The following is a 25,861-nucleotide window of genomic DNA, read 5'->3' as shown; positions in this document are numbered from 1 at the left end:
TACAATCACACGCACATGGCACAATTTCACTGAATCAGACGATGCTTCTCCTCAGTTAAAAAGAAGAAGACTGTGTTTTGGCCATCCAGGCCTGAAATCTACTTAAGTCTGGAACGTAACAATGCACTACACGTGAACAGCTGCACAGGGAGAACAGTGGACGTTAAGATTGACACATGCTGTCTGAAGAGGTCCAGGGAGAGCTAACAACTGAAGAAAGTCGGCAACGTCAGCCTTAAAAAGTCAGTGTACTTCTTCTTTCCGTTCTGATTATAATCCATTACCCAACTGAACAGCTGTGGTCCAGAAGATAGTAAATGTCCTTCTACGGAAAGTCAGGTCTACCCACAGTTTAAATGTCCATGAATTCTGCTCGATACTTTGGATAGTCTTCAAATTCTTCTTGTTGTTTTAACCAAAAAATAAACCTTTATGGTTATTTCAATATTAACTTTAGATATGGATACTGGAAGAAATACCAAGGTTTCTAAAATGGCATCATGGACCATAATACCATCTAAACAGGGGGCTCCCTGCTACATACCCACTCCCATATGCCATTGTTCTTATGAAGGTCTACCTTCTGGTTTTGCTAAGCTAGACAAAATGACACAGTAAACACTGATACACAACTCACAGGACATAAAACGTTTTACAAAGTATTCCTACTGTAGCACTATACTTATTGTAAAAATGCACTTTTTTATACTATGGGTGGACACATACCACATTATCGTGAAAGTTGTGGTCACAAAGGCATTTCTCACTTCGTGATGTTTTTCTACGGATACTTAGGCTTCAGATTTTGTAGCCAAAGGTTTCCCTTCTATTTCAGAGACTTTGAAGGACTTGAGTAACTGAAGCAACAGGCTTTCTTCACTGTAAACCCCTGGAGAATGGAGTTTAAGTACCTAAACTATTGATATGTCAGCCAACTGATAAGTAAGCACAGTGACTGTCACTGTTTACTAAACATGGTCAACTTAAAAAAAATATATAACCAAGGAGATTACAGACTTCTAAATTTTAAGCTAAAAGAAAGAAAAGAAAAGAATTTCTCTCGCTGTGCAGCCACGAAAGCAGCAGGCTCACAGAGCCTCGGCAGACGTGTCTGTGGACACAGACATGGTCACCTTGGCGATCTTAACGGTGCTCTTGATGCAGCTCTCTGCGGCCCTGTGCATGCTGGCTGTGTTATTGGCGTGCTTGTGCAGGCAGTCCGAGTCCCCCATGCTGTTATCTAGAGGCTGTGCCGTTCCTTCGCACGAAGGGAACATGCTGCGGAAGGCATGTCTCAAGTCCTTGCTCCTCAGAGCATAGATGATGGGATTCACGGTGGAGTTCAGCAGGCAGAGCATACTACAGAAGGCAAACACCGTCTTGATAAGCTTATTCATCTTTCCAAAGACATCGTATACCATGATTGCAAGCAGAGGGCCCCAGCAGATGATCAACACCACCAGGATCAGGACCAGGGTTTTGGCCAGCCTAATGTCCATGCGGGCTTGGTCGGGCCGGGTCACCTGCACCTTGCCATCTTCTGAGGTGTGGATGATGATGCTCTTCTGGGTTCCACGTTGAATCATGCGGACTGCGTGGCTGTGAGCCTTCCAGAGAATGTACATGTATGCATACACAATGAACAGCAACAGCACACTGGTGACTCCAATCCAGAACATCAGGTAGGTTTCATCAATGAGTGGGAAAATGTCGGAGCAAACAGATTGCAGCTTCTTGCAGTTCCAGCCAAGGAGAGGCAGCACAGCAATTACTATTGCAATAGTCCACATCAGGCAAAAAGCCACCACGGCCTTGGGCCTGGTGACGATCCTCTTATAGGCCAGAGGCCTGTGAATGGATATGTACCTGTCAATGGCTGTGAGGAACAGGCTGCCCACGGAAGCTGTGAAGGAGGCTGTGACCCCACCCAGTTTGAACAGAAACACATTGGGGCTGTCTTTACGGTGGAACACATGGAAGTCAACAAAGCTGTAGACAAAAATGACGCTTCCCAGGAGGTCGGCCACCGCCAGACTGCCAATGAAGTGGTAGGAGGGCCGGCATCGGAGACTGCGGGAGTGCAGGATGACGCACAGAACCAGCAGGTTCTCCAGAACGGTGAAGGTGCCCAGTGTGAGGGAGAGCACGGCAATGGCCAGCTGCTGACTGGGGTTCAGAATCATAAAGCACTCCATGTCCATGAAGTTCTCCCCACACTGGATGTTCTCCTCATTCTCCTTGTATGACGAGAGAGACTTGTTGTAGAATTCTGTGATGTTTGCCGTGTCTACCACGGGGACCAACGGGGAGTTGTCTCCTGCAGTCATCTTTTCTTGAAAGGGACTACCCCTGAAGGAAGTCAGAGGGAATTTCTGCGGGAAGTATCCTAATTTGGCTGCCATGTCTCCTTTGATGTCTTCGTACTGAATGTCATTGGAGCCCACGTAGAGGAGGTCTGTGGTGATGGTGCGGAAGGTGGTATCTGCAAGGCCATCTAGGATCGACTTCATAACCTCAGTCTTCAATTAGGCCGGACTCACAGTGACTGAGAAAGAGATGCCAGGAGGGAACCCTAATAGGAGGGAAAACAGAAAAGCTGAGTGGTGAAAAAACCAGGAGGGCAATAAACAGAAGCACTGGGCACCATAGTGAACACAGAGAGGTCCAGCCAACACAATGAGTCATTTCAGAGAAAAGCTCCCCACCCTGCAAAAAATCAAACTAACAAACAAAAATTCCAAAACCTTAGGAGATGGAGAGCCACACATCGGACACATGATTCTCATTTCTTAAAGTCTTTGAACCCAAGTCAGTGAGTCCTGCATGAACCTGTACAGTCAAATAAGCCAAGCTCAATGACATAAACTTTACTGTGCATGTCATGGGAAGTATTGGCTACTAGGCTTCTACTATCAAGTGTACAGCAATCTGCGATGATGTGGCTGGGGACAGCAAGCTCACAGCACATGATCCCTGCCGTGTGATATACCCGAAAGACAGGCGAGACTAAAGAGGCAACCAAAGAATATGACAGCCTAGAATCAAGAGTTGAGCTGTCCGGTTTAACTGTAAAGGAGGACACTGAAGACAGGCAGGGGTAGCTCCAGACAACAGTGGGAAGATGCTCTCCACCAGGCATGTTTCCTCATCCAGGGAAGGGGAGATTGGGACCAAGGCATGGCTGTTATGAACTTATAAAAATGCCTATGCCAATCAAGAAACATCACAAAGATTTGCACAGAGGCTTATAGAATCCCAAGGTTAACATGAGGAAGGTGGTGATAATGAAGGGCACTCCAGGGAAGCACACCTCAGTGTTCTGACAAGAGGGACAATGAGATAGCCCTGGTGGTGTCTAGTGCTTTCCAAGGAGACTGTGTTGGAGATGAGAATGACTAATACAATGCACCCTGCAGCTCAGAAGGTAAGCAGTTTGGTGGTATTCTCAACATAAATAGCAAGAGAACTAACCTCAAGATTTACAAATGTTTAAAAGGTGGTTATTTGCCTCTTTTATTTATAAAAAATTGCTACTAATACAGAATGATACATATGACAATTAAATAACCCTAAATTTCAATATTTTACTTATCAATTGTCATTTGTTTTTTTTTCTATATATAACACATATGAGAAAGCTATTATCTTCTGAAACAAAATTTAAAATCTAAGTCTTTCTGTTAAAATACAGAGAGTCTATTTGTCAGGGTAGTTAACTTATTAATATAATATCTATTCAATAAGTGATAAAGCACCATGGCATACCACACACTGCACCAGACACCTAACAAATCAAGCCCCCAGGGAGTCTGACATCTAGCAGAGGAGATGATCAGCTTCCTCAGCACCTACAGGCAAGGGTGGCTGCCCCTACAGATGGCAGTGCTATGGAACATCATCTCTAGACAGACAAGGAACTTTCCCAAGAAAGGATGCATATGGCGAGTATGAGTATCTGGGATGAGTGTGGGAGGGGACAGGACACAAAGATGAGGATTTTTAAATTAATACCTCGAGTTTAGCAACTTGGGGTAGCATAAAGTGGTGGGTGTGGCCCTCCTTCCACACTCTGCTGTCTCCAAGTCCAAGCCTTACCACTCCTTACCAGGGTCAGATCATAAGCCTTCTGTGTAGCTTCCCTGGTGCTAGCACTGATCATTACCACACACCTGCTGGAGGGATCTTCACAAACATATGAGCATTATACGACTCTCATGTCAACTTCTCTGCCCTAAAGACTAAACACAGACTCAACACAAGCTCCCTTTCAGGCTCGCTCAACCCAGCTGAGCTCCCGTCTTTCTGACAGCCTGCTCTCCCTGAGTACATGTCACCTCCTTCCACCAGCCATCGGCATGCTTCCTGGGTGAGGTTCAACACAAAGCATTCCATGATCCAACCCTTGTCCTTCTAGTCCTGCCTCTCCTCAGCCTGGTCTCCCCAGTTGGGCTGTACCACATAGCGTTTAGTCACACAAACACCACTGCCCCTAATTCTCTTCTGTCCAAACACTCCTCTTCACCTCTGCCTGCTTGAGACCCCTTACCCTCACCAATTTGTTGCTCCTATTTCCCTTAAGTCACTCCTTCCCATGATTAGGTGGAGCCCCATGTTTGAGGCTCCCAGAATAATGAGACAGTTCCATCACAACATTTACCTGGGCTGCTTCTTGCTCCCAAATTCCAGAGAAAGCTCAATGAGGACCACACTGGGGAACTTACCTATCTTAGTATTTAATTTGTAGCTCAATGCATAGCACGCAGAGAGCAGCTTAAAATTGAGTTGTCTGACTGATTTTATTTTCTTCAAATAGCGTCAGAGCAAGCAGCTCTTTTCTACCTAAAATAAGTGAAGGAATCTCACTGTCACAATGGGAAAGACACACACATGTCCCCGGAATCAAGATTTCTTGGCCAATAAACCAATCTATATGTGCTCAACATAGAGCTCTTTTTCTGGTGGAGGTTATCAGTGTTCTAAGTGAGGAAGTCTATGTACAGTCCCCTGGCCTGTATTCCTGAGCTGTGCCTTTGACAGAAACAGCCACCTGGCCTGTACTCATGAGCTGTAACATAGGCAGCTGTGCGTCGAGAAACAAAGGAGAGTGATGAACGGCACCCAGAGGTGGACAGAGAAATGACAGAGAAAGCCCTCAGCACTCTGTGGCAGGTGAGCTGGAGGGCTGCTCACACACTCACCCCATCTGGTCAGCAGTTTTGCTGCTCTGCTGGCACTATGGAGAACACCAAGCAGAAGGCCTAGATCCTCCATGCATTACCTTCCCTATCACTCAAGAAAGTAAACTTTCTCCCTTCATCCAGGCAGTGCTGCGTACTACCCCTGGGCTGTGAAGGAACCAGGCTGCACATGAGAGTCAGTGACCGCCTGGGCAGAGGTAGGAGTTGTAAGGCACGAAGCCGAGGTAATGCTGAATATAGTCAGTCAGCTAAGTCCCACAAATTCTGGACGGTGGCCCAGGGGCAAAAGGCAGTTGCTGAGGCTAGAGGCAGGAAGGATGCAGAAATGAGACCAACACCCAACACCCAAGCGTGGTGCCTGATGCTTCTCAACCCCTTTACTAAAAGAGTATCTCTCCTGAATTCTCAGCCTCAGCCTGGTTGCAAGGAACTCTCAAGTATCCTCAAGTTCCTTGTTCATATCTGTCTATATCTTTTCTGGCATAATTATTTCTTCACTAAGTATGCCTTGTGTGTCCTCTTATGAGTCAACTCGTGTACTTTGCAAACTTGTTTGTTAAACAACTCAATTTACATATGAAAACCATTATCCAGATCAAAGGGACATTGTGGAATTTCCTCATGTCTGTGCTCAGTCCCAAAACCTGGGAGGTGACTCACTGGTCTTGAAATGCACTAACATATTGGCACCCCTTCCTCCTGCCCTTCTCTCTGTCTAAAGGCTCGCACACATTCTGTTCCTAGAGGGCTCTTCTGAGACTGGAGCCAGTGCTGCTTCTGTGCCAACAGGCTTAACAGGCTCCCCTACCTGATTCTTCGGTCAACAGTCTCATGGCATCATTTAAGTATAGGTTTCCATATCTACCTCCATAACTAGAATGCACTTTCCAAGCAGAATGCTGTACTTTACAGCTGCCTCTAGCTATGGACAGCAGGGAACTGGCCTCTAGGAAATGCTCACCTGAACCTAGTAAGATGGCCATGGGCTTTCATTATCTGACATATTTTAAAAGTGATTTAGAATTTATTTCCTTTACTCAACAGAAAAGAAAGGTAGCTCAGTAGCTAATCTTGAGCATCCGAAGGCCCCACCCTCCAGGCATCTTCTCTCAGGCAGCTAGCCCTTCACACTTAGGTAGAGGCTAACGCTGAAAGTTTTCAAATTATGTGTGTGTTGCATATTTAGATTTACAAGGTTCAAATTCAAACACTGCAGAAAGATATACTGTGATACCTTCTTGTTTGTGTCTTAGAAATGCATCTCTCAGAGCTAAAGAGGTTCTTGTTACTCTTCTAGAAGTAGTTTATACACATTCAAGTGTGTGTGCATGTGCATCTGTGCATGTATGTATGCATGTGTGCATTTGTGAGCATGTGTGCTTGCATGTGTGTGCATGTGTGCGTGTGTGTATATTTACCACCTCTTTACTGTTTTAGAAAATGTTTGCATGTACTGTACAGCTTTCCATTTAGATGTGCACACCAATAGAGCCTGGTAGGTGAATGTGACCAGCTCCTATTGACAGGAGGCTTGGGGGTTTTACCATTTTTTGTTACTGCAGATAATGCTGCAATGAATTAATCTCAACCACTTCATTTTTCACATTGTTTGTGCTATTATTAGTAATCTTTCTAGTTATCTTAATGCTTAGCTTAGACTTACTGTGACACCACCTCCTTCTTGGCCTCTATAATCAGGTGTACCTCTTAAGTGTCACTAATGCCCCCAACACCACTTTTAAGCATACAGAGAGCTTATTATGGGCAAGAAGCTCTTTGAGCCTTTTACATGTATCAACTCATTTTATTTCTACAATGGCTTATGAGGTAATTTTTGCATGAAAGGCATAGAGAAGGTAAACAATATACCATTAACACATCTAGTAGGTGGTAGAGCTGGGGCTGAGCCTGGGTTGTGGACCTCATTTCAAATGCTGAAAGTAACCAGAGATGCACACTGGATGTTGTGGGTCCAGAGTTTCTGCTTTTAACCATCATGACACACTCTCTAAGCTAAGACAGGGATTGGTTTCCCCTCAGTTTTTCTGCTGAGTCCAACCAGCAAAGCTCTAGTCTACTGAGAGAAAACTGCTATAGGTTTTGGAAAACAGGGTGGATATCAGGCTGCACCAACTCAAGCAGTGGTTCTAAGCCTTAGTGTTTCATCTATGAGCTAGGGATAACAATGATCATAATGATGCCTAAATCATGGAACTGTTTGGAAAATTAACTCAAAATAAATCCTAGTTAGGCCTGGCACTAAAGTAAGTCTTCAATAAACATTACTGTCCTCACTACTCAGTACTGCTGATGGCTCATCACCATACACTACATACTAACTGCATTTCAAGAATATATAATATATACTAATTACTACATTATATACTAATTATATTTCAAGAAAATGCATTATCTTAATTCACTTACAGGCTGCTTATTCAGCTGTATCCTTGTATCAGAACATAAGTATGAGGCAGAGAGAAGACACAAACATGCTGAGGAGGAGGTCTAACAGCATGTCAACTGTATTTAGCCACCTGAGGAACTTTACCTATGTTCTATAAATGAATACAATGGCTTCCAGGCACTTGTTTCTTACCTGACTCCCCAGGCAAGAAGGAGGCCACTAGATATTTAGTAGGTTGTCCAGACCATAAATGGGAACCCATGTTCCAAGGACTCCAGGATCTCTGCTGTAACATTGTGTCTGTTTTAAGGTTTAACAGGAACTGGATTGAAGTTATTTTACATCTTATATTCAATTTGTATCTACTCTTTAAAATGTAAGTGAAGGCATTACAATAGTAATTAATGATCACTATGTCCTCTCCCAGACCCTCCAAGTAAGTCTGTCTATTGGCATGGCCTCAAGGATTGAAACTGTAGTCAGCACTGGAGAAAAATCAAGATTTTTCAGGGATGGACAAGGTACCAGAACTCAAAAATGCCCTGAGATTTACTGTATTTATGATCATTACATATGACCACAATGCCTATGGTAATGCAGCCAAACACTTTCATTTTAACAACAGTGTGTCAAATCTAAGCCAGAGACTGGTGGTTACAAGCTGTCATATCTGTTTAATGTAAGTCAGAGAAGAGTTTAAAATAAATGGACTTCGTGAATTTTACAATGTCACAACACTACTGTGTGTGGGCTCTTGTAGACACTAATGAGAAGCACTGCTTTTGTTTGTTTGTTTGTTTGTTTGCATCCTTGGAAGTCTTTCCTTTATTTCTACATTTGGATTATTGCAGTAATTTCCACCTTATTACTTTTGCATGGAGAGTTTTCTTTGAGAGTTCATTAGTAATATAGCTTAGGCATTGGGGGGTGAAGCTGCCGTTAATTTTGTTTTTGTTTGCTAATGGGAAAATCATAATTGGAAATTCTAACAAGATGTGTAGATGTGCCTATTAAAGAAGCAGTTGGGGCTTATTACAGTTATAGTGGAAGAATGATTGAATGACAGCTAAAGTTTCCTAACAACTTAATATAGAAACCATGCCTTTATAGTAACAATAATAAAAATGTTTAAATGCATTGAATCCATTCTTTTAGGAAACCCTCCTTCCATTCTTGTTGGTGCCGTCTGTTCTTGTCCCCTCTCTTTGTGCACACACCTGCGCCTCTACTCCCTCCTCCCTCAGGAAAAAAATGCACATTATCAACAAGCTGACTACTGTAGCAGAGAAAGAATTTTATGAGGATGGTAATGGCACAGTCTTTTAAAAATATTTACACAGGGTCCATATCCTTCTTTCTATAGCCACTGAGCACATAAAACACCCATGTGTGAGGTTGGCTGTGGGGGCTTATGCTTGTATTCCTGGTACTCAGGTGGACGAAACAGGTGGGTCGTGAATCCAACCTAGGCTACCACAGCAGGGCCCTGTCACTGAACTGAAACAGCAAAACTCCTAAACAACAACAACAAAAGCTAGCCATGTTTCTGATTAGATGGAGTGTGGAATAAGCTTGAAAGCAAGACCTTAAGTGCTGCCTAGTCTGTCTGTATTATTTAATACCAGTTACTTTGAGGAACTGCTTGGGGTTTTTGCTTGTTTGTTTTTATTAAGCATATGAATGCTTTTGCCTGCACGTATACATGTACACCAAGTACATGACGGGTAACTATGGGAGTTAGAAAAGGGCTTTGGATCCACTGGAACTGGAGTTACAGGAAGCAGTGAGCCACCATGTGGGTGTGGGGAACTGAACTCAGGTCCTCTTGCAAGAGCAGGATTTGCTCTTAACCACTGAGCCACCTCTCCAGCCCCTGTTTATTTCATTTAAGAGGGGTATTTCAATAATTTAGGTGTCTATTGATGCTGTATATGGATTAAAATTCTTGTAGAATCTCCGGGATAAAAGGTAACAGGCTGGTATTTGCAAACTGCAGGATGTATGTCTACTAATGTAGAAATCATCAGAATGATGGTATGGACATCATTATAGATTATACCAGCACACTACTAACATTCCATAATACTAATACCAATGCTTAAAAGAGATGGTGACAAGCTCACAAAGTCTGAACTGACAGGGTCTGGACCAAGCATGGGAGTTCGGGGTCCTTGCTTAGTCTTGCTGTTTCCCTACATCTTTTTCTGCTGTCCTGCTTGGATGGCCTCACAAAAGCATTTTACGGAGGGTTCACAAAAACAGAGGCCCCAATGGAAAGATTTGCTATTTTTCCACTCACTTCTGGGAACAAGTGTAGTTTTTACTGATTTGCTCATGAAAAACATCTTGATAATCCATTTCTCTGAAGTTAGCAGGGAAATTTTTTAGTTGGCTACTATAACTATATTATGTCTCAGTCATGGCTGGCCTCACTAACCAGAGCAGCAGCATAACCCCATGAACAATGTTTTGCTGCCAGCTGAGCAGGTAACGTGTCTTTCCTAGGCTTACCTACTACCCACCGCATGGTCATCCTTTCCATCATCTTCTATAGCTAAGCAAATAAGGAGTTGACTTAATTATGCTGATAATTCAGGCAAGAATAGATAATATTTCTCCCTTGTATTAATGTCAGTTTCTTTTCATATATGAAAAATGAAAATCCAAATATTTCATTTCATTATATATATATATATATATATATATATATATATATATATATATATATATAAAATCCATTACTCTGGTAATGCCTGACTTGCTCTCAAAGCTTCAGCTTTTCATATATTTTGTAAAAGAAAAATGGAACTTATTAAACATACCATTTTCCCTGGTTTATTCTTTACTTACAAAGGTATTCTTTTTTTTTCTTTAAAAATATATCAATTAGTAAGAACTAGAGACATTAAGATACTTACAAGGTTATATTTTCTTGCAAGTCTAATGTGAAATATGCCCTATTATTTAACACTTAAAGGCTTGTTAAAATTTAATTGCAGGACTCAAGAAAATGATGCCTTGAAGTTACATGGGCTTAAGCACTATAAGATGTCAACGATACAAGAAAAGCCTTTCACAAAGGTGAACAAGTAATACAGTGGAATGGCTTGTTGACTTGGGCGACAACACCCATTTACCATTTAATTCTATTCTGTGGCTTGGATGTTTGTTCCTACTAAGTGCTTTGACCTTTTCTGTGTAAGAGATATATTCTCTACAGTCTGGAAAGAGTGTGGTTATGGAAGCAGCCTTCTCCTAAAAAAGACTACACAGTTTCAATTCAATAAAAGCTTCATAGAGTTGTCTTTATCCTGTACATGAGGTTTTCTCATTAAAAGTAGAAAGCAATATATTATTCTAGACCACAAAATCTGTAGAACCCAGTTAATGGCTCTTATCTTTACACTTCATTATCAACATCTTCACAGCAATGGTTTAAAATACTCTACATGATGTCAATTGTGTAGAATAGCTTTCACTTTTTCTTCCTTTCATCTACAGATGAAGGGGTGTTTTCACTTTGAATCCATGAGCATATAAATTAAGTTTAAAGAAAAGCCAAATATGTTCTTTGGCTTCAAATCTTAGATTTGGATGAATAAATGCATATTAAAGAAAATCTGAATTTCCCTATATTCTTGCCTCAGTGCCTCAGACTCCTATGAATGACACAGTGTTTTTCCTTAGTGGAACAAATAAATTACAATCCCCATTCTGCATAAGAACAATTGAGGCTGAGAAAGGCAAAAGCTCTGCCTAAGGCCTCCAACAGCAAATGTTTTGGGGAAGGTAATGTGGAACTTTAATCCCTATTTTCATAACTCAGATTCCCTGCTTTTCATTCTGTGGTCCAGGAGACACATAAGACACCCTTTCATTTTTTAGAGAAAGAGAGAGTTGGGTTGGGCAAGAGACATCATAAGCAGTACATGATAATGTTACTCAGTGAATAATTAAAATCTGAAGGGACAGACAATCCAATGACGGCAGAAAGGTTGCCCCAACCACCTGCAAAGCATCCTTGTCTCATGTTCTTCAGAGACAGGCATAACAAACAGCTACATGCTATAATTCCTGATTCTTGGTCAATGCTTTGATTGAAATGACTGTCAGCAAATAAATAAAATCTAAGTTACCTTTGACACTTGTTTTTAATTAGGTATGACAGGATGTGTGTATGTGTGTGTGTGTGTGTGTGTGTGTGTGTTGTTTGTGCCTCATTAGTCAGTTTACAAGGGTTGTTGATGGTAATGGCACCTTTCTATACTACGACTGAGATATGAAGAGGCCACCTTCATGTCTGGCACCTTTCTCACACCTTCTCACTTTAGAACAAGACATGATGGCTGTTAGTAAACAAGAGCTCGAAGCAGCCACTCCCTACACAGAGAAATGCAACGGAATTTTCTTGAACACAGAATAAATCCCTAAGGCTATTTCCCAAGTTTTGAGCTGAATCAACATAGACAAATTATGTAAACTTTATGCTCCAGCAAAATGAATGATTGTTAGACTCCTCACATGTGTCAGTATCAGCCGCATGACTGTAGAACATGGTTGATGGATGCTATATGCCTTCACATGCCTCATTCAGCACATTTCTATTGGCCATGTACTCTGTGCCTAGCACAGACATTATACTCAAAGTCATGAACATTCTCTGCGATATATCACTCTGCAATGTTTCACACTTGTATGATAGCTGTGGATTGAGTAAGTAAATCAAAGGATACAATACTTTAACCTAACCCACCCATTGAATAAAGCCTATGTATGTGCCTACCCTTTCCTTCAGTTAAAATACTGGGATATGAGTTATAAGAGTATGGGCTGTGCCTTGAGAATTTCTCCCAGAAGAAACTGTGGGCAATACTGAGCCATCCTGTAGTGGTCTCTCCCTGCAGGACCTCTGCCTGTCTCAGTATCTGGTACAGAGCAGGCTAGGGAATGGATGCCACTGTGCGTTGGCAACACTGTAAATCTAACTTAATAGAATGGCTTTCAAGGGTAAATAGTTGTCCTCAAAATAAAGTTAATTGGCCATTAGGAGATTAAATCTTAGTCTTGGTCCCATACAAATGTCTATCCAAAAAGATGTAAAATATCAAAATAACAATCTACCCTAGTGATTCTTCTCTCAGAATCAGACAGTAAGTTGTGGAGTTGAATGCAGAAGTCATGGGCAATGATTGGGTGCCCACTTTTCACTCTGACTCTTGTTCTCTCTGAGTTAAGATGAATTATAACAATTAACCATGTGACAGAGATCCTTGTAATATGCACAACCTTGAATGGATCCTAATACATGTTTCCAATACACCTTTAAAGACATATAAAGTAATAGACATTTTCCTTTCCCAGGTGAATGCTAAGCACTGATCTTTCTCAAATGATCTGTCAAGAGAAGTTATGTGAAAATTCAGCCACCAGACAGAGTGGCTTTGAAAAGCCCTTAGGAATCAAATTGTTTTTCTGTTCACTGGACACAGCTCTTGCTTTGGTTGAGCAACTTCTCCTGCTACAATATTTCATGAATTTACTGCTGAATTAATTAAAATACAAAGAAAAAATACATCACTAAGTTTAAAATTTGTTATTACTCCTGCCTACAAAAATTAAGTTCTTAATTACTTTTCTGAGGTAAGACATTGAGAAATTTCAACATATTAATAAAAAGTAATTGTGAAAATTTGGAAATTCGACTCAAGAAAGTACTTAAGAATTAGTAAGAAAAGTTTTACTGAAAAAAAAAAATGTCTATGCCCAGTGATACTGAAATAAAAAATGGGAGGTCTCAGGAGTGCAACATCAATTCTAATAACAAACTCATTTCTATTTTGTGAAGTATTTAGCTTTCTAGCTTGCAAACATGAAATTATCAACACAGATCATAACTAATTCTGAGATGAAAATGAATGGAAACTATTTTCTTATTATTGGGGCCAATATAAAATATTTCATAAGAGAAGCAAATATTAGTTCAAATAATAATATTCATTGAGAATTAGGAGAATTTCTAAGTAATTCAATTCCCTTCCTATTATTCTCTCACTGGAATAATTTTAAATGAATTGCATTGTTACTTAAGTCCAGGATTTCCTTTAAACATTATTTTTAAAACTACGAACTTAAGTATTAGGTACTTAAGTTTAAACATTCAGAAAATGTTCAGTGTGTACTACCAACATAAGATATAATGCTTTTAAGATGATGCTTTTAAGATGCAGATAAGTACCTCCACATGGATGTGGAAGTACAAGGTTTCAGTGGCAATGCAAAATACACAATGTACTTGTGATTTAGAAGCATGCAAATAGATGAAAGTGCAGAATCTTTATCATTATACACACTCAAGGTCAAACTCATTCTGGGTTTTGTGTGACACAATTACAAGATTCTGGACTGGGCTAGAACTAAGTGTTTGCAAAGAATAATATGAAAATAAAGAACTAGGTTGGTAAGACAGGTGCAAATGAGCAGAAAGCTCACCCAACTGCCCACCTTAAGGACAGTCTGAGAAGTTGCCTCGTGGTCTCTATGGGCAACCTATTTAGCACACAGGTCAGTGGGTATTCTCCCAGGCAGCGGCAGCAGCAGCAGCAGCAGCAGCATCCTCTGGGAACTATGGACGAATGCAAACCCCAAGTTGGGGTCTATTAAGTTTGAAATGGTAGAGTTGGGCACATCTGTGCTGTAAACAAGACTTCCAGGAAGTATTTCTGGAATCTAGGAACCACTGGTTAGAGTTATGAAACCTATGAGAAAGACTAAATGGAGCAGGGGGAGCGTCATCCTTTAAGAAGACTGGAGTTGAAGTGAGAAGACAGAATATTTGTAAGTACAGGCTTTGAGATGAGGAAGCAGGGTGAGTGGAGAACTTGCTCAAGGTGAAATAGCCTCCTACAGCAAAGCACAAAGGCCAGGGCACCACTCCTGTCCAACTGGAACATGGGAGCAGCAGTCTAGCCTGCAAAGGAGAGTAGGTTTGGGGACCCTCTCAAGGTTTTGACTACAATTTGGGATTCCTCTAGTCTTTTTCTGGAAATGTCCTGTTATGTATTTTATCCAATAAAGGAAAATGACTTCAAGATGTAATGCCTATGGACCCAGTAGATGAACATAAATTAAGAAACTCTTTATCATTTTCTCCTAGTTCTATTTACCAACCTTATGGTCAAGTTTTTACAGGACTGCTACACATTTCTTTAAACAACATTGAGAAGAAATGGTTCATTGCTGAGCATAAAAGAATTCTTTAAAAGTCAAAGAAATTAACACCTCAGCTTATTTTCTTAAGTTGGAAACATTTGTTTCTGTTCTTTACTCCCAAGCCATAAAGTAATGTATCACAAGGAATGAACATGGAGACTTTGCCCAGGCAGAGACTCTCTGTAGACTGGCTGCTTGCATCTGATAGCAATACAATCTACAGCTGGTGTCTTTTTTAAGTACCCAGGAACTATAAACACATAGAAATATATCCAAAAATATTCAAATGTATAACTCAGAGCAACCGTTTCCCAGTTATTACCATGAAAATGAATCCCAGGTTACTTTATCATCATTCCCTCTTGGCTTTATGAGAAGTTAATTGTTACTTCTAAATGTAGTTGAGTATTTCCAAAGCTCAACTCCCTCAGAAGCAGGAGTACAGACTTCTTTGAAATTTTTTTTCATTTCAGTCATGTGTTAAACTACCCAGCTTTCCTTCATACCCCTTCATGTGTACCTGTTCCTCACTTGTGAGCAGAATAAAGAAAACATACAAATTCCAGCTAGTGACCTATTGAAATTAGTTGAAATTTTAACCAGCCAAAACAGTCACACAGCATTCAACTGAGTGTCTCTTATAAGATAAATCTGATAATAGAGGAAGCTGAATGAAAAGCAAATATGAACGGCAAAGGCATGCTACTTTAATTTTTAGAATATTGATTTACTTGCTATAGAAATCAGTATGATAAAATTACCAAATACAAATGTCCAAAAGGAGAAGGAATTCTTTAATACACAATTTTTCATTTGTATTTTTTAAGCACTGAGATTTATCAGCAGTTTGAACTCAGTGTTCCTTAGAACTCAACTATCAAGACTCAGAGTGACTACGATTTTCTTGTTTAAAAGTATGAATCAAAATAATGGGTAACGAAATGGAGAAGAGCAGAGAGGAACCTTCCCATTGAAGCATAAACTTTGAAAAACTAGATATCCTAATTACGTTGCATTTTAATTACATTTAAATATCCATAACCAGTTTGTGAGAGCATTTGTCAGTATATTAACCACCACAACAGATTGCCTGGCGCAGCTCTCAGAGATGCCTCTGCTTTTCTTTAAAAAGCAATAGCATGGAATTTGTTAGTAGGAAAAAATAGATATTACATTATCAAATATAGGAAATTATACTGCATCTTCTCTCCCAAAGTTAAAAAATGTTGACTAAATGCTACTCATAGTTGATGAAGTAGTAAGGAATCAGTCAAAAGTATTAAATCTATTCACCTTTCATAACTGTAAACAACTAAGAATACAAGCAAGAGTAAGAACATGACATTAAATAATAAGATTATACTGTTAAGGAAAAAAGTATCAGTTGGGTTAGAAAAGGGGGAGATTAAAAATCACTCTATCAATCATCCCCTCCAAAAATTGCAAAATCCATTTCATGAAACTCATTCAAAAGTACAAAATACAATGAAAGTAGCCCAAGGAGACAAAAACAGACACTTGTCTGAAAGGCAAGAGTACTCTTTTAAAGAGTTCCTAGTTCGAGGCCAGCCTGGGCTACCAAGTGAGCTCCAGGAAAGGCGCAAAACTATGCAGAGAAACCCTGTCTCGAAAAACCAAAAAAAAAAAAAAAAAAAAAAAGAGTTCCTATACATTCATTCAAAAACAAATGACCACAAGGCAAAGAAAGCAAGACTTCAAAAGTATTCTTAAAGGGCAGGTGTTAAAAATCTCTCCAGCTGAGACCAGAAGTCATGCCACTGCCAGGACAAATATCAGGCCCATTTGCTCATGTTTGGGGAACAGTTATTTCAAAAAGAAAACACACACACACACACACACACACACACACACACACACACACTCAACTACTATAGTCCTCAAGAATTTTGTAGTCACTGTTAAGGAAGTAGCCTGTCCAAATGAAGCTTTCCAATCAAAGTCTGTCCCAACTTATCTATTTAGGAAGCACTCAAACAGGAAAAGCATCCATGACAGTGAGATCAAGAACATATATATACACACAATTAGCTTTCCTAGAGAAAATTCTGTAGTGGAATGTACTTCATTCTGCCATGATACCCTGTTCAGTGAAGAAACGTAACCCAAGAAAGCTTTTAGTAGATATTTTCTGCTCCAAATTACAGGTAATCACACTGATCCACTTAAGGAATGGCTTTGACCTATTATCACCCATCTCTCATAAATACACCTATTATCCATGTAGCAAGCCCAAGGAACATTCATATAACAATAAGCAATTGGATAATGGTAAGAGGTGATGGACACTACTAAAATTAACCCTCCACTTCTGCTCTCACATATTTCCTATGATTTTAACAACCTTGTAATAACATCATAATGTTTGATATATGAAGCAAATGAGGTTATTTTAACATGCATTTTGTGATTTTTGTTGCCAATTGGTATATTCAAAACTACTCATTATCAAGACTGGCAAAAAGCTGTCATAAACCCATTGGTGTTTGTGATGAAACTGTAATCAAATGTGTTGATGCTCATCTTGGTGTATTTACAAGATTCTTAGAACACATAACACTAGAGCAGATCTCCACCTACCCTGAAAAACAAAACAGCCTTGTTTTGATTCAAGGTGAATACTTCCTTTTGCTTGGAGTCTTCTGGGTCCATCTGTACAGTTGCTTAGAACTTGGACATTTTCCCAAAATTGCAGTATTCATTTAAAATCAGAATGGTATTCTCAAATATCTCAACAGGCAACGTACCTAAATTTTTATTTTATCTATAATAGACATGAAAAAGTTTGTTCATGCATATGTACAAAAATGTGTCTACACATTCATTTTTAAAAAAATTATGCAGTATAGAGCTTGAGTGCATTGATATTCTGGATGACATTTATCACTTCTTTTAGTCCAGGAAATATTTTAGAATCTGAAATGAACTTTGTAAGATGAATCTAATCTAACCTAAGAACATACAGCTAAGTGAATTAAATAGTTATTAAGGAATTAGCAATTCAGTGGCGAAGTGTTGAAGTCTCAGCCCACACAAAAGACAATCTGTACAGTTATAACATGAAGTCAGCATTTTTTTTTATAAAAACAATTGGGAAAAAACTGGAGATTTGGGAAGAGGGTACAAAATAGGAAGTTCAAATACATAAATAATGTTTTCGTTCCCTCCTGTTCTTCTTGTTACTTACCAGCCAGTAAAAGAAAAATCAGCACAACTAAATGCCTCTGCAAATACAGGCGTGCAGTCTGTGACTTGGCCTGGTAGCTCTTCAAAAAACGTTCACTCCAGGTTTACAGTTATATATATATATATATATATATATATATATATATATATATATATAAAATTTAAACCCAAAGGCTGATTTCACAGATAGAAATGATGGCTACAAAAACAGAATAGACAGGCCTGAACCTGGGAAGACACAACATCCTTTGAAACGCTGGGGACCCAAGCTCTGAATTGTGCTCCTTATGCAACTAAACTAACATGATTATTCCCAAGAATAACAGGCCACATCCTAAAGGAGAGACTCCATCTCACTAACCAAATTCCAGAAGCTAGCACCAATTACACTTTACTAATTATGTGTCACTGGGTATATCTAAATTCAATTTGCTACTTCTTTTCCTTGCAAATTCCTGACTAGCTAGTTATGGGAAATTACTTATTAGGCTAACTGTTTGCTGAGAAGAAGCATTTGGTAAGTGTCATGAACTCTAAACTGCTAGTATAAGCTCTATTTCATAATCCTTGCTTCTAATACAGAAATTCAACTCTGATTTCCAAGACCAATATACAAAGCAACCAAGGAGCCTGTCTAAATATTCTGGTGGTTAATGCTAATTCTGACTCAAAGCAAAGGAGAATGCCATAGATTGTTTTGAAGAGTTTCACAGGCTTTGCCTTCGTAATTAATAAGCTGACACAGCATACTAAACACTTATCAACACAATCAATGGGGCTGCTTTTTTCTTGGGAAAACAGATAAAATGGTTCATGGAGTTTTCCTTCAGAATTGTCTGTAATACACAAATATGTCACAAATATCGTGGTTCTTTTGGAGAATTTCATCCCCAGCAGTTTCATCTGGGTAACATTTAACAATTTCACTATTTTAACATTTTGAAATGCCAAAAAGAACACACTGATCCTGCAGCTAGGCTTATTAGAGAAGAGCAGTCTCCCAGGCAAGGCAGAAAGGAACACGGTCCGCTGGGAGATGGGTAACAGAAAAAAGCAGAGAACACTAGAGAGCAAACAAAGCCGAGCCCCGCTCCACTGTGAGGTCTGATTTTCACCAGAATTAAAAACTTTACACACACACACACACACACACACACACACACACACACACACACACACACAATTAAGTAACATCACCTATAGCTTAATTAAAGTTCTAGTAACAACATCCCCTCCTATACACAGTCACTGATGTCATTAAAATTTAGAGGCAGAGATATCAGGTTTGCCTTCTTAACAAGGAGCATGCAAGCATAGTAATTTGAAAAGGTCAGAAGTGAGCATTCCCACCATGTGGCATTACTGCACCCTCATGTAGGATCAGGAACACAATGAGATCTCCCCCGTTAGACACTTGATACATACATACCTCAGCCACGGTGTTCCTTGCTTGGAATGGGGGACATCTTTTGAAGCAATCAAAGAGACTGTTCACAGTAAGTTCTCCTAATGACCTAAAATGATTAGTTTTTAAAAGCCCTATCAACATCCAGCCTCTCTCCCAGCTACAGCAACTGCCAGTGTGCCTACCAACCACAGCCTGCAGTATGTGCTGCTTAGCATTCTGGAGGTGCCTGGATTCTGTTCCTGTGTGGACGTAATCAGAGAATTATTTCTCTCAGTTAAGAAACTATCCATGGTCTTTCATTTTGATAAAATTGCTCGTAACTGAGTTAGAGAAGGTGGGGGATGGAGAGGAAGGGGAGGCAGAGAAAAATCAATCAGTAGACCTATCTCCCTTTCAAATTGTCAAAAGCTGGGGTTGAAAAGCAACACTTTAAATCAGACAGTCCTGTGGGAACCTCGAAGGTCGGTTGCTCCCACTTCCTCGATTTTCTGCCAGATGGACTTATGTCAGGAGTGACCCCACAGACAATCAGTGCCCACTGAGCATCCTCTGAGCATGTGCATTTCCCCATTGTTCCAAGGAATTAACTTGGTAATAAAAATGAGAAGTTATGGGACCCAGAGAGGTATCTTTCAACATCTTTAAGACCAGTAAATCTGCTCTGATTTCTTATTGGATTAAATACCCAAGGAGGATTAATATGCCAAGAAATAAACAAAGGCAGGAATAGCTAATAGCTCATATTTGGAAGAAAATTTAAAAGATGGGAAACAGAATGCTTTATAAATAGGTTACTAAATTGTTCTCATCTCTTTAAAACCTTTGAGAGATAAACCATGTACTACAATTAGAAACATGCATGTTGCTTTAAACTTTGAAATGACCAGTTTTTCACATCTATCATACAAACATTTGCATTCAGGAGATGCTCCATGTATACTTGTAAGCCTTACCAATAAATGTCGTTTTTAAATGAAGCATCAACTTTGTTCACCTGACGCCAGCTCTTAGTTACACGGTCCTGTAACATTCAGTTACTATGCATACTAGTTTTTCCTTAAAGAGAAATGGCTACTGTCGCTGTCGTTCTGTATCAGAAGTTCATTATTTGGCATAGGTTTCTTTACATGACACTGAATATTTTGGTTGAGTCGTTTCCCAGATTTTGGTGCAGAGACGTGTATTCCTCTGGAAGACTTAGTTTCTGACACGGTTAAAAGACATCAAGCATCAACTCAAGCGCCTGTTTTTCAAGCACGCACAATGACACATTTTCTACAAACACACATCAGTGGATACAGAGCTAGATGCACATTCAGTATATTGTAAATGGTAGAAGCCTCCAGAAGTAGCTCAGACCACAGTTAACAAGCTGGGACTATACAGCTAAGTAAACACCACCGACGCACGATTTGCTCTCCTGCAACACGAACTCCGCGTAGGACACCTGGGGACCATTGGCCAGTACCGAGGGGGGCGGGAGGCGGAAAAAGCTATTCCCAAATGCCACTGTGCCAGGTCTTACCCTTCGCATCCCCCGGTCCACGGGCCAGAAGCTCCCTCGGCACCTGTCGCCCAGCCAAGGGGCTGGCTCTGCTACAAGGAAATTTGCCCCCAGACTCCACAGAGAGCTCTGCAGACAGTCCAGGCTCCCGCCTGAGCCAGGGGAAGGCTCTGGCGCCAGGGGAGCCCGAAAGAGGCGGAGGCGGAAAAGAAGTGGAGAAGGTAGAGGCAGAGAGCGAGCTGGGGAGGCGGCGCGGGGCGCGGCGGGGCGGGGTGGAGCGGGGCGTGCCTGCGGCGATCGGTCAGTAAGTCAGTCGGTCTGCGCGCCCGCGTCCCCGGCCTCCAGCACCCGTGCGCCACAGCCCCCGGGACTGTCGCCCCTGGGCTCTGGCAGGCCGGGTTCGTTCCCTGGCTCTCCCTGGCGTCCCGTTGACCGCGCTGGCCGGCGTGGGGCCGCCCGCCTGGGCCAGCCCGAGCGCCCGTCGCCGCGCCCTGCTCGCGGTCCCTGCCTCTCCCTCCGCTTGCGCGCTGTCTCTGGCTCGCTCTCGCTCCAGTCCCATTTATGAAGCGTGGTCCCATCACGTGTTAATGAGCCTTTGTCCTGCCCTGGCAGCGGCGGCAGCAGAGACTCCGCCAAGGGATCTGCGCGGGGAGGGACCGGCGCACGGCGCCCGCGGCTCCAAACTTTGCTGCGCGGTCCCCGCCGCGGCGCTGGCCCGGGGGCCAGAGAGGGCCGGCCCTCAGCGCGCGGCGCCCACTGTGTCATCCTCATTCTTGGCCACCGCCGCGTCCCGGGGACCCCGCGGCCTGACCCTGTTCTGCTCCCTGGCGCCCTCCCACCCTGGCGGGGCCAAAGGGGACGCGTGCCTCACTGCCCGCGACCTCGGGGCCGTTAATCACGCGCGCTGCTCAGCGCCAGCACCTCGCGGGAGGTCACGCACCCGGGCAGCCGGGACCGGGAACCAAGGCAGCAGGCACGCCGTCCGGGTGCGGTCTTCTCCCGACCCTCCCTTACGCGCCGCCCCCGCTCCCTCAGCTACCTGGCCACGGCCACCGGTCCTCCGCCCTCGGGGCGCACGACGTCGCCCGGGTGCCTCCCGCGCTGGCCCGCGCGACCACTTGGGCGCGCCCAGCCACCAGGGGTGGCCGCACACGCTCGGCTCCGTGGGCGGCCGGCGCCCCCTCCCCAGCCCTGGCTCTCCCCGCACCTCCTGCACGCGGGGAGACGCCGCCGCGGCGGGCGGGGGCTTTGCTAGGGCGGGCGCCTGGGGACCGGCGGTGCGCCCTGCCGCCGCCGCAGGAATTAGGGGACATGCTCGTTAATTGGTTCCACTGTCCGCCGCCGTCTGCCTCCTGTGTGCACGGATCAAACCTTAATTGGTCTTTACATTTATCACGGCGAATTGCAACCCTATACACGAGCGTCAGCCCGCAGCTTCAGCCGAGAGGGCCATTCTCCGCTGGGTCCCCGGGGCCCAGCCGGTTGTGGCTGTGGCTGAATTGCGTTTTAGACCTCTTTCTCTCCCGAGATTTGGGTCCACTCGACCCCTCAAGATTTCCACCTGATGGAGCCATATCATATCAGCTCCAGGGTCCCCGCTGTGGACACAACGCTCAGTTTCAGGGTGGCGAGGTAGCTACTTGGCATTCATTTTAAGACGCCTTGCTCAGATTCGAGGACGTCTAGCCCAAACAGTATCCTACAAGGCCTCCTTTTTACCAGTTTTCCCTGACATCCTACCCCAGCTCAGAGCCAAAAGCAGTCATAACCATGTGTCTGGGCCCTTATTTTGAATCCGGTGACAAAGATCTCAGAGGCTCAGCCTCGAGGAAGAAGGAGCATTGAGGGAGAGGAAGCTGCAGAACCCGGGAGGAGAGTCAGGCTCTGAGAAGGAGAGTCTGAAATCTTCCTACCTACAGGTCTAGCTGAAGAAAGGCTTTCCTGCAGAGCTCCAGCTGTCTGAATATCCCTGAGACTGCTTTCCACTAGAGAGAGTACTATCCATTTCTATGTCAGGAGATGGCCTTTTATGATGGAGTCCACAGCTGAAGCAATCAAGTTGTAGGTAAATATAAACAAAGATCTGACAGACCAGTCCATAGGGAGAGAGATGATTAGGAGAGATGGTTGCGTGGTTGTGGGATATATCTGCTGAGCCTAAGCCAGGTACAGGTTCCACACTCTGCCTCCTCCAACCCATCTCCAGCATAAGGACCGCTCCTGAAGATTTAGAGGAGAAGGAGGCTTCTGCCCTTTCTTTCAGGGTTTGTGGCTGTTATTATTTTGCCCTCACCTTAGATTCCCAACAGAGCAAGCATTTTCAAAAATGTGCCTTTCTTGGGACCTCCCGGTCTCTGGATAAGTCTCAACACTACCTGCCAGCACTGATGGCTGGTAATTAAAGACGGGAGTCAAGCAGTTCTTGCTCTCAGTGTGGTCAAGCTGGGGAGCTGGGCTCCTCAGTCATGTCAGACAGCATGCTTTCTTGTGGGCGTCGGTGCTATCCATGCGCTTGGGTGACTCAGCACCGTTGTTCGGCATCCTCCAGGTACCCGACACAGACATACCCTGGTAGTATATGGTGTATCTGTGTTGGGTACCTCTTCCTAATACTGAGTCTCCACCCCTTTGCTGGTCAGTATCAAATCTGGAGGAAGAAGTCATTTACAACCTGTAGGAGGTTCTCTGTGGAACTTTTCTGTCAACACCAGCTTTTTCCTCCTAAGACAGAGCACTTTAATTCCTAATAAGGATGCTGATGCTTATTCGTGCTCAAAATCACCCCAAATCTCTTCGATTAATGGTGTATTTTTTCACTGAATCCTATGAAACATGAGCAAAAAAAAATATCTATGACTAGGAGTTGTTTGTTCATTGACTGGCTGGAATGATCTGTGGACTGAAACTATCAGCATTAATCTAATCAGGGAGAGATTCCAGTCGCTATTACTGTTCAGCTAGTTTTTCTGTGGTTCAGAATGGGGGCCTGGAGTCTGACAGCTGGAGAAGCATCATCGACTTTATTTAGGGTTCACAGATAACACTCAATAATGGAGCCAAATTTTGACTGTGAACTGGTGTTCTATCATCACCAAGGAATGCTTTGTTAAAACCAAGAGAATTATGTTGTTTGCAAAGTGCCCTTCTTGTGGGTATGCATATATGTTTTTCAAGTTCTGTCTGTCCCAAATCCAGGGAGTGTCTGGGCCTGTCTCATCAGCCAGGCAACCAGCTGCTGTACCTTTCCTTCTGAGCGGGGGAGCTAGAAGAGAGGCAGGCAGCTGACAGTGGAAAGGCCAGGCATCCTCTGACGCCTTGGACTTCACTTTGCAAAGATCAATTTGTATGGGAGAAAATGATTGACATCCCACATGTGGCTGAGTGCATCCTGTACTCCCAGAGGAGACTGTGGGGCTGGCAAAGGCAAGCTGTCAGTATCCCTGCTAGGGATACTATGGTGAGGACACATGTACATATAACACAAAGCATGAATGACTCTTGATCACTATAACCCAAGGTTGAATTAGAATCTGTGTCCTTCTGAGGAAAGACCCCTTAACAGGCTTCACTAGTTCCTTCAGGCTTTCTGCTTTTTCAGATCTTTATTCTTTTAAAATTATAACAGGGCTATGATGAGCCAATTTGCTGCTGTTCTGTGTAATTTGGGTTATTCATTCAGTGGGATGTAGAAGATGAGAACACAGTTAAAGTGGCATATTTCTACTTCAAAGAAAGATCTAAATTTTAGACAGTCAATATGCTCCTAGTTACACTAGACACAGACCATTAAAGGAGCAATGGCTTTTCTCTGAGATGGCCGTTGATCCCAAAGAGGCTGCACATCAAGGTTTCCCTTTTAACTTGTCCTGGTTCATCAGACTCTCCCACTCCCAAAGTGATAGACAGTGGTTCCCTTATTTCGGAACCGGCAAAGCAAAACACCACTCTCTTTTAAAGTTTGGAGTTTGGGGTTCAAGTTTGGCCCCCACGTAAATTTGTTATGTGCAGGGTGATGTTCATTCCACAGCTAGAATGCTGGACAATAAAAGATATCTGGGGAATGATCTGGCTACACGATTTCATTCTAATTTGGAGAGTTGCTTTAGAATTTCAACAGCTGCTCCTGTCTCTCCTTTTTTATTGAGGTGTCTCTGCCTTGCTTGGTGGCCTGCAGCCCTGCAGCCCAGGCTCTAGCAGCTGCAGTGTGAGGTCTGAAATGCCTGCTTGTGACACGTTCCACCAGTGATGCAGCAGCCCGAAGAACCACCCACATCACTTCTGCATGCATCTCAGAACCACAAGCTGCCGATGACACAGGAGGCTGGCTCTCTGTCATTCCACCATCAGAAAGTCAACTTCCTGAAACCGGCTTCAAGTGGAGAAACTAGTCGCCAGGGTAAGAAATGAAGGGAAGAAGGCATTTGGAAGGAAGGATGAAGGATTCTTTGACCTCGGGGATACTCTGTTGTATTCGATACAAAGGCGATAACTGTAGCTTCTCCGTGATCTTTCCATACAGCTAAACACATGTTTGTTAGGGCTTTTCTTCTTTTCTTTTCGTCTTCTCACCTGCTTTCATTAACTTGCCAGCTGAGCAGTGGCAAGGAAAGCCAAGAAATGACAAGAAGGAATTTTTCCTTTGTTGATGTGCTCTGTTCTGTTTTGTTTTTGTCACTAAGCAGAGGGTCAGTAATGAGGAGATGCAGCATCCTTACATTGAAGTCACGTGAGAAGCATGCTCTAACAGAATAAACAAGCAGATAGTGTAAAAAATAGCAACAAGGAACCAGGTGAATACAGCTTTTGTTCACCCCAGCTCTATAATTAAAAAGGCTAAAAACATATGTCTAAAGATCTTCTTTATTTCTAAAAATGGGACAAGAATGTCTAAATATTTCGTTATTTTTAAAAATGGGATTAGCAGCAGTATA

The 25,861-nt window shown here is 42.5% G+C and overlaps 1 protein-coding gene across 4 annotated transcripts; it reads right to left on the bottom strand.

Annotated features, from left to right (window-relative positions):
• Nucleotides 1-1,009: 1,009 nt before the first annotated feature.
• Nucleotides 1,010-22,109, bottom strand: Cnr1 (cannabinoid receptor 1). 4 transcript variants are annotated; one of them, XM_015994204.3, is made up of 2 exons: nt 21,970-22,109; nt 1,010-2,572 (listed from the first exon to the last, which is right to left on the bottom strand). In XM_015994204.3, the coding sequence occupies exon 2, from the start codon at nt 2,508-2,510 to the stop codon at nt 1,089-1,091; it is 1,422 nt and encodes a 473-aa protein (XP_015849690.1). In that variant the 5' UTR covers nt 2,511-2,572; nt 21,970-22,109; the 3' UTR covers nt 1,010-1,088. The 4 variants fall into 4 exon arrangements, with proteins under 4 accessions (XP_015849690.1, XP_006975366.1, XP_015849688.1 ...); XM_006975304.4 differs by lacking the exon at nt 21,970-22,109 and adding an exon at nt 20,952-21,364; XM_015994202.3 differs by lacking the exon at nt 21,970-22,109 and adding an exon at nt 19,448-20,219.
• Nucleotides 22,110-25,861: the final 3,752 nt, after the last annotated feature.

Source organism: Peromyscus maniculatus, chromosome 2 (genome assembly GCF_049852395.1).
Source record: "Peromyscus maniculatus bairdii isolate BWxNUB_F1_BW_parent chromosome 2, HU_Pman_BW_mat_3.1, whole genome shotgun sequence".
NCBI classification, from domain to species: Eukaryota; Metazoa; Chordata; class Mammalia; order Rodentia; family Cricetidae; genus Peromyscus; species Peromyscus maniculatus.
The sequence above is the reverse complement of the archived record's forward strand: the minus strand, read 5'-3'. Positions and strand labels throughout refer to the sequence as shown.

Coding starts and splice junctions, on each gene's coding strand:
- Cnr1 (XM_015994204.3), bottom strand. CDS start 2,510: ATGAAGTCGATCCTAGATGGCCTTGCAGATACCACCTTCCGCACCATC.